Consider the following 9,826-nt stretch of genomic DNA (forward strand, 5'->3'; position numbering starts at 1 on the left):
ACCCCAAGAGAGAATCTTCCGACATTAACATAAAATTTTAGTAGAATAATAAGTGCTAAAGGAAGTAGAACTTAGAATTTCAGGATCTCAGGGCGGCTGGGTGGCTCAGTGTTAACCCACTGCCTTCGGCTCAGGTCATGATCTCAGGGTCCTGGGATAGAGTCCCGCATCGGGCTCTCTGCTCCACAGGAAGCCTGCTTCTCTCTCTCTCTCTCTCTCTCTCTCTCTGCCTGCCTCTCTGCCTACTTGTGATCTCTCTCTCTCTGTCAAATAAATAAATAAATAATCTTTAAAAAAAAAAAAAAAGAATTTCAGGATCTCAAAATTTAAAAGAAAAAAAGAATTCCAGGTCTCTGCAGGTAAGCAATAGATATATTACCACTATGAAACACATAGCTAGAGAGTGTTTTCCATAGTCCCAGTTAAGTGAAAAAAAACTGTTAACAACTATTTTTAACAATTTGATCTCAGCCCAGGTCTTGATCTCAAGGTTGTGGGTTCAAGCCCCATGTAGGGCTCCATCCCAGAAGTGGATCCTATTTAATAAGGAAGGAAGGAAAGGAGGGAGGGAAGAAGGGAGAGGAGAAAAAAAAATGGAAAGGGAAAAGAAGAAACCTCCTTCCATTCAATCCCAACTAACATTAATTCTAAGCCTGGTACATGAGTTGCTCCAAGTTCTCTGCTAGAGCCCAATATTAAGAATGAATCAGGAGGAGGGCGCCTGAGTGGCTCAGTGGGTTAAGCCTCTGCCTTCAGCTCGGGTCATGATCTCAGGGTCCTGGGATCAAGTCCCGCATTGGGCTCTCTCTCAGTAGGGAGCCTGCTTTCCCCTCTCTCTCTCTGCCTGCCTCTCTGCCTACTTGTGATCTTCTCTCTCTCTCTGTCAAATAAATAAAAAAATAAAATCTAAAAAAAAAAAAAAAAAAAAAAGAATGAATCAGGAGGAAGAAATCCTGATCTAACACTCACCTCAAGTTCATTCAGGCGCTGGACTCTGGGAGTGAAACGAAAACTTTTTACTTCACATGCAAATGGAGGTTGCCAATCCTAAGTAGAAATATATACATATATATTTTTTTTAAACATACTGATGTATAAGCAAAGAATGCATTATTCACTCCCTTAGTTTAAGGGGATGAATAGCCATAAATCATAATGAAAAGAAGTCGACTTTTAAGTATTTTTCATTGTAGAAACAGAAAGAGTAGTATTTTTCAGATGAGATATTTTCAGTATTACTTATCTCAATCACTCATCTCTCATATTCCATTATTAAAATTATTTTATCTATAAATCCTCCTCAAATTGCACCAGTCTGTTTTCCCCAATTACTCAAGTGGAATGCAGTGAACTCATGTATCACAACAGTGTCTAATAAACATCTAAGTTTACCAAATTAAAAACAAAACAGAATCTGAAATAAACTATAAAGGGTAAAACTGAGGATTAAAAAGTAATTTTTTCAAGTACTTATATAATTTTTGAAGTACTTATATAATACATATATAATCTTTTTTTGTTCATGTGTAATGTGACACAGCACTTCATAGTCTATGTTACATAAATGTTTTGTTCAAAGCCTGGTTTCTCAGCATCCAAGTATTAAAAAAAAAAAAAAAAGTAAGCAAATCCACAGAACAAGGGCAATTTCCAGATTGGAGCCATGGTATAAATGAAATGAGATAGCACAGTTCAAGTAGGGTTCTAGAAAACGTATTTTGATTTGGCCTAAATAAGAGTAAATCTACCTAAAAATGTGGGAAGTAGTCAAAAAATTTTTTCTTATTTTTGGAAACTAAAGAACCTCACCAATATTGAAATTAAATAGCGCTTATAAACAAGATTTATTTTTAATAATAACATAACATACAAAGAAAAGCTATATTATTTCAATCTTTCAGTAATAAAAGGCATAAACACACACACACACACACTTTTTTTACCTGAAGGTACACTAGTACAATTTCTAATTCATAAAGGCAAGACAGGAGATAAAAACATGGTTTAGGAAAAACTTCAGTCTTCAAGTTTTGCCAGTATTAAGTAATTTTGATAGCTAAACAGTTAAATGAAGCTTTAGGAAGATGGCAATGCATATACCATCAATTATCATAGCAATCAGTTTTTAATCTTTTGCCTGTTATTAACAGTTTATAAATCTTAACCGAATTCATTAAGCACAAACAGGTTTAGCAGCGTGTCTGAGTTTTAGAATCAAACAGACTGATCTAGGTTCAAAATCTACTTTGCCACTCACCCAAGATCATACATTTGATAAGTTATGTAACTTATTCAAACCTGTCTCATCTGTAAAATGAGATGTTATTTACCCACTAAGGTTTCAAAGAATATTAAGTGAAATACTCTGTAGGTGCTAAATTAGCTCCTGCTCCTCCCTCCTATCTTAAACTCTTTTTATTCTCTAGGGTGCCCACCACTTGTGGTTATCTGTGGTGAGAGACACTTTTTAAAATGCAACACGGAAAACAGTATTTCACCTTTTATTCAGATTAGTAGACAAAACACAAAGCAAGGAGTCCCTTTAAGAAACACCGAAGGCAATAGTTCACAAACTTTAATGTGCATTAAGCATCATCTGAGAATACGTGCTGGAAAAGAACATTCTAGAACTTCCACATCCAGAAATTTATTCTAGTCTGAAAAGGGGCCTAGAGATCTGCATTTTAACAAGCATCTGGTTGAGCCTTGTGCAAGTGGACCAAGAATAGCATTTGGAAAATGCTGGTTTAACCGGTAAAGAAAAAAACCCTTTGACCTTGAGCAAATCACACAACCTCTTGGGGCACTAATTCCCCCAAAGGCGTAGTCTTGGCTTTCCTTGCTTTAAAGACAGAAGATTATAAAAACCTACAGGCGAACAGTAATTTGCAATAATTGCAATTCATAAATCTTTGAATCTTGGTTCCTTATGTCAAAAGATTCAACGTTTTCTTCCACCTCTATTGTTGACTAATTCCTCTTAAGCCACCAAATTCTAAAATAAATGCTTTTCCTTTTCCCCTGGGAAGCCTCTTTCATTGCGGCAACAGAATCTAGGGTTCTTGTTTGGAAATACCATCTTAGGGGACAACTAGATCTCAGATTACCGTTTAAGAAACCTTACCCTCGAGACGAGGCCTGCAAATATTTAATAAATTAAGCACTAACAGAAGTTGGATAAAAATAAAAAAGTAAATGCAAGGGCAGTTTTTACTATAGCACCATAATGAGCACAGTACAGGAGGGTAGGACGTGTCATGCCCTAACACTTCAAACACCATCTCGGCCAACGAAAGGCCTGAAGTCTTTTGTTAGCCCTGCCTACAATCAAGAAGAGAAGTACCAGCTCCCAAGTTCTAGGCGGAAAGGCCCCTGGGACACCACTCTCGCGTTCAGACGTACCTACCACATAAAGCCTGCAAAAGAAACCAAGGCAAGAACATCGAGAAACTTAGCTTCTAGTTGTTGAGAAACAAGAGAGTAAATATGAAAGGGCAGAAGGACCCGAAAAGTAAAGCTAAAGCACTCTCCCTGCCCTCTCTCCTCGGACTCCGGTACCTTGGGCGGTCGGATTTTGCAGATGCCGGTTTTTTCCGCCAGAGGCCGGATGCGGCCGATAAAGCTGAGCGGGTCCGTGAATTCCTCCCAGCTGGGCTCAAAGACTGGGCACTCGGGAGGTGGCACAAACTCCGCCGCGTAGCCCCCCGGCCCCACGCCAGCCATGGCAATACCCGGAGGGCCCCCCCGGTGGGGAGGAGGCGGGGAACAGGTGGAGAAAGGCTGGCTGAAGCCCTCCGAACCCTCTCACGTCTCCTGACAGCGGCCAAAGCTCATCTTCTCGGACAAGAACTGCTCAACACAGGAACCCCACAATCGCTTCCTCTTCTCGTTTGTTATTGTTTCCTTCGGGGTTTTTCCTCTCTGGGTCAGGACTTTTCCGGAAGTTAACGTACTGTCAAATCCCTCCGCCACCACAGAAACAGAATCCCTCCGCAGCAACGCGACGCCTTGTCGTAGGGCCTTCCTTCTTCCTCCCTTTGCCGACAGCCGGGTGTGGTTCCTAATCTCCTTGTCTGCGAAAGTTCTGCGCTGTCCGACGGCTTCAAGCGGCAGACCCCGGAGGTTCCACGAGCGTTCCTTTAGGGAAGAGAGCGCTGAGAGGAAAACAGCCGGAACTCAGGGGGAACGCACTCTTCCGGCGCGGAGGAATGTGTAATGTCCCAGAGGGCAGAGGTTCTGCTTCCGGTGAGGAGGGCTCTGTTCCCCTTTGTGTACAAATGACACGAAAACAAACTCAGCCAGCCCTAGGCGGTACTATCTCTCTGCCCGGGTACCGCGGCGTGTTTTAACCTTCTTGTCTCTTTCCACGTAACTCACTTTTTCGGAATCTCTTTCTTTAGTCTTTTGATTGTTAGTCTCCCTTCTGAATACTCTCACTCGGCCAATTTATAGCCGCCTCATCTCCATGACAACAGGTTCAGGTCGAATCTAACCCCCCAAATCCTGCCAGCCGATTTTAGCCATCATCTAGGAATTGCTTTTCGTGCACATGGAAGCAACCGCTCTTGACCTTGTTTTTCCAGCAATTGATCCCAAGTCATCTCAACAGCAAGCACTTCACTCTGCTACCACACGCTCCGTAAACCTTTGTCAGTATGCTGTAAAAGCTATTGCAACCTTCTGATCCTGCTTGTCAAAAATTTCTATGCCAGTGTACATCTCCACTTACTCCAAATTGTGGGCAAATAACGTAGAAAGAATTAAAGAAGAAACCATGAAGTGGTAGTTCCAGTATTATTTACTGGAAGGAAGACTTCCTTTCCAGGGCTTTTCCTCATACTCCCTGGGCAATCTCAGCTACCCCAGGACCTAAATTGCCAACTATAGTTAATGATTCCCAAAACTGTATTTCCAGCCAAGATTTTTCTTTCGTGTTACAAACCAATACATCTCGCTAGATACTAGATAAGCTCACTTGGTTAATTCAAGTACCTACAGTTTTTTCAGGGTTTCCAATTTCCATGAATGACTTCATCCACCTACTCAGCTGCCTGAGCCAGAAATCCTCTAGTGCTCCCTTACTATGCATAATCAGATGTCAAGTCTAGAGACTGCGTCACCTAAAAATCTTGAATTCACCCATGCCTCCCTATTCTCATTATCTCTATCCTAATTTAAGTTCTCTCCCACCTGAACTATGATAGCTCAGTTCTTACCCCCATCTCCAATCCCATTCTATTCTGTAGTCAGATTGCTTTGTCTAAAATCCATCTTACTCCCAAATTTCACTTGCTATGCTTCTCCATATACCACACCAAGAGTTTTGTGATGGCTTTAATGCACCATGCTTTCTCTCATCTCTGAGCCTTCACAGATATGTTTCCTCTGTCTGAAACATGTTTTACTCTCCTGATCCCACCCCACAGTTTCATATATCTCCTTTCTGACCTACTTCTCTTTCTCTCTCTCTTTCTTTAAAGATTTTATTTATTTATTTGAGAGAGAGAGAGCATGGGCGGGGTGAGGGGCAGGGGGAGAGGGACAAGCGGACTCCGTACTAAGTTGGGTGCCTAGCGTGGGGCTTGATCTCAAGACCCTGAGATCATAACTCGAGCAGAAGGCAGACATTTACCTGAGACACTATGTGCCCTTGACCTACTCCTCTTTCATCTATCAGGTCAAATATCACTGCTTCTGTGGAAAACCTTCCCTAACTCTCGAAAGTTATTTACTCAGCAGCAACCTGTACTTCCTCATCAGACTTTTTTGAAATTGCTTAAATGCCTTTTTTCCTCAGACTTTAAGCTATACAAAGGCAGGTGCAGAGTCTGTTTTATGGACCATTGTAGCCCCATTCCTAAAATAGTGGTTGGTGTATAAAGGCATGCAATAAATGTTTGCTAAATAAATATCTGTTGAATGAGCAGATGGATTCACCCAATAAATTTACCTTGTGTTTCACTGACTTATCCTACGTTTACATATAACAAATTTTGAGACTCTACCAGGGTGTGGCATATGTAATATCCCTTAACTTGATTTTAGCATCCATAAAAATTCACACCCAGTTACTCACACCTACCAGTCTAAACCCCATACACACTTTTTTTTTTTAAAGATTTTTTTTTTTTTTTGACAGAGAGAAATCACAAGTAGATGGAGAGGCAGGCAGAGAGAGAGAGAGAGAGGGAAGCAGGCTCCCTGCTGAGCAGAGAGCCCGATGCGGGACTCGATCTCAGGACCCCGAGATCATGACCCGAGCCAAAGGCAGCGGCTTAACCCACTGAGCCACCCAGGCGCCCCACCCCATACACACTTTTAAAAAAAGATTTTATTAATTCATTCGACAGAGAGAACACAAGCAGGGGGAGTGGAGAGGGAAAAGTAGACTCCCCCACTAAACAGGGAGCCCGATGTGGGGCTCGATCCCAGGATCCTGGGATCATGACCTGAGCCGGAGACAGACACTTAATCCACTAAGCCACCCAGGCACCCCCCACAAACACTTGTTTCAGTTAGTCTTTGTTATGTAACAAACCACATCAAAACTTAGTGGCTAAAAAAACTTAGTGGCTTAAAATGAAAACTATTACTGCAATTTTGTGGGTTGGAAATCTGTTGTTTGCATGGTTCCCCTGGAATCACTCATGCAGCTACAGACATCTGACAGCTTAACTGAAGTTGGAGGATCCAAATTGGCCTCATCACATCTCTGGCAGCTGGTGCTGGCTGTTGGCTGGGTCCATTCTCCGCATGACTGCTCATGCTTGGTAGAATCGTCTGTGTTTTTTCATAGGATGGTGAAACATTCTAAGAGTATGAGAGTAGAAGGCTGGGCCTAAGTCCTAGGCTCCAAAGTATACAAGATCACTTCTGTCATATTCTGTTGGTCAAAGCAAATCATAAGGCTAGCCCAGATTCAATAGGGGGTGAAACAGGCTAAGTGTTTTCATGGGAAGAACAATAATATCACATTGTAATTAATTGCATACAATCATAATGATTCACATCAAAGTCAGATTTTGTACTATTTAAACCCAAAAATCCAGATTATTAACCAAAAAAGAGAAATAATGAAACTCTAAGTAAAGTAACACTGAAATAATCATTAAATATGTAATTAAAGTATAATGGTTTTGCTTTCATATTACTAATAGAACAACAAAGCCATGACTGACCCTCAGAATAAGCACAACTCCTAAAAGCTTTGTTTCTCTTTATTTCCTTTTAGTCTTTTGAGTTATACTTACCAAGTACTTTATTTTAAATTGTCTCTCTAGAATATAAAATCACAGAAAAATTATCCTCAATCATGTCTTTACTTTGATATGCCCAAGTAATCTATAACAGTCCCTTAAGCAATGTGTCTATAAGAGAAGGGCAGTGAATATCTCCACCGGGATGGGGAAAAAAAACTCCTCCAGTTTCTCCCACAGGAGAAACTGATGCTCCCCTCAGGAAAGGAAAGTGAAGCGACTCTCATCCCCTCATGCCCATCCCTTTAAGCATCAATATCGTAAAGATCTCAGACTTGTGTTTAATCAGCTCCTATGAGGGCTTTCTGCATAGAGGCTGTTAAATTGACTGTTCGTAGTATTTAGTTAGGTCTCTGGGCAGAACAGTTCGGTTTCTCTGGAGTTTAAAAGTGCTATTTGCATTACCTAAGCAGTTCCTAAAAACATTTGAGAAAGAAATTAAATAATATTAAAGTATTAGGTGTTATCTAAAATTTGCTGTCCTTAGCATTAGAAGTGGATAAAACGAACACCCAACTCTAATAATCATTTAGCTAGGCTGTGATCTCTGAATTAAAAAAAAAACACACACATTACAAAAGTTCATAAATTCGGACTAATAGAGGGAAGGCTGATTTCAGAGATCCAACAGTCAAAATTATTGAATTTTAAAGGAAAAGCTATTTTGTTTCAAATACAGTTTTTACCAGTGGTTCTCAAACTTTTTGGTCCAAATTTTGGTCTCAGGACCATTTTTTTTTTTTAAGATTTTATTTATTTATTTGAGGGAGAGAGAGACAGAGTGAGAGAGCATGAGAGGGGAGGTCAGAGGGAGAAACAGACTCCCCATGGAGCTGGGAACCTGATGTGGGACTCGATCCCTGGACTCCAGGATCATGACTCGAGCCAAAGGCAGTCGCTTAACCAACTGAGCCACCCAGGCACCCCAAGTTTCAGGACCACTTTTATTAAGAATTATTGAGAACCCCCAAAATGTCTTGGTATACATGGATATTTACTATATTAGAAATTAAAACTAAGAAGTGTTTAAAATATTTACTCATTTAAAAATAAAAATAATAAACTCATTACATGTCATATTGGTCAACTTTCTCCAAAGAAATAGGACCAACAGAATGTGTGTATATGAAGAGAAAGTTAGTATGAGGAATTAGCTCACCCATTTATGGAGGCTAGCAAGTCCAAAATCTGCAGTGTGGGCTAGCAGGCTGGAGTCCCAGAGAAGCTGATGATTATACAGATGAATTCTGAAGGCACTCTGAAGGAGAATTCTGTCTTGCTTGGGAAGGTTGGGTTTTTGTTCTTTTCTTTCTTTCTTTCTTTCTTTCTTTCTTTCTTTTTTTAAGATTTTATTTATTTATTTGAGAGAGAATGAGTGAGAGAGAGCATGAGAGAGGAGGAGGTCAGAGGGAGAAGCGGACTCCCCAGGGAGCTGGGAGCCCGATGTGGGACTAGATCTTGGAAGTCCAGGATCATGACCTGAGCTGAAGGCAGTCGCTCAACCAACTGAGCCACGCAAGCACCCCCTGGATTTTTGTTCTATTCCAGCTGATGAGATGAGGTCCCCCTACATTATGAAGAAAAATCTGCTTTACTCAAAGTTCAATGATTAAACACTAATTTCATCCCCAAATCATCACATATGTTGATATAAATATATTTTTATATATAATAACAATATTTTCCAAAAGACATTTAATGATAGTGGCTTTGGTTTACATTTAAAAAAAATTTTTTTTAATATTTGGCTTTGTGGGATCAAGCTGGATTCTTATACATGTTTCTGCACTCAATTTTCTATGATATGTTGTTTGGGTTGAAAGACATGAAAAAACACAGCATCACATAGATATGTAATAGGAAAGGAAATAGTATTTTTCCAAAATTCGGCTTTTTCAGATAATTGTAATTTCTTAAAGACTAGCAATGTAGAATCTAAAACTTTATCCATGAACTTTTGAACTCTGTTACATTAAAATGGCAATCAACATTGCCCTTGAATGGGTTTATTTATTTATTTATTTATTTTTAAAGATTTTATTTATTTATTTGTCAGAGAGACAGAGAGAGCACAGGTAGACAGAGTGGCAGGCAGAGGCAGAGGGAGAAGCACACTCCCTGCGTAGCAAGGACCCCGTTATGGGACTCAGAATGCTGGAATCATGACCTGAGCCAAAGGCAGCCGCTTAACTGACTGAGCCACCCAGGTGACCCTTGAATAGGTTTTTAAATCAATCCTGACTTAGTAATATCGCGCATTGATGGTTTTGAAAATATTAGTTCAATATTATAACTGAGTTATACAGGTCTTCCCAATGTTGATGCACATAATTATATAATATTTTAAAATCATGACAATATCACCACTGATGATCTCAGAAAACTGGGAGGCTGTCAAACTCAGTAAGAGAAACAAGTTTTCCAAAAAATAATTTTCATTTAAAGCTCAAATTTTCATTGTCAACGAATTCCATCAGTTGTTTCCCTTGAATAAATGGGCTCACATTGTTCATTTTCAAAAAAATGTCACATATCAAGATCAAAATAGACATCATTTATCTGTTAGACTC

At 40.0% G+C, this 9,826-nt stretch overlaps 1 protein-coding gene across 2 annotated transcripts in view; it reads right to left on the reverse strand.

The window, feature by feature from the left end:
* The window catches only part of KDM5A (lysine demethylase 5A), a 97,680-nt gene extending 93,477 nt beyond the window's left edge, over positions 1–4,203 (reverse strand). Inside the window, exons 1-2 of one of the 2 annotated variants that reach the window (XM_013046431.2) lie at positions 3,559–4,203; positions 970–1,047 (exon numbers count right to left, since the gene is read on the reverse strand). In XM_013046431.2, the coding sequence (XP_012901885.1) occupies positions 970–1,047; positions 3,559–3,723 (243 nt within the window). In that variant the 5' untranslated portion in view covers positions 3,724–4,203. The remainder of the gene's footprint in view (positions 1–969; positions 1,048–3,558) is intronic. The other variant, XM_004773709.3, reaches the window with a different exon arrangement.
* Between the last annotated feature and the right edge of the window lie 5,623 nt (positions 4,204–9,826).

The sequence above is a fragment of the Mustela putorius genome, unplaced genomic scaffold (assembly GCF_011764305.1).
Source record: "Mustela putorius furo isolate JIRA1106 unplaced genomic scaffold, ASM1176430v1.1 tig00003988_pilon_pilon_pilon, whole genome shotgun sequence".
Classification (NCBI taxonomy): Eukaryota; Metazoa; Chordata; class Mammalia; order Carnivora; family Mustelidae; genus Mustela; species Mustela putorius.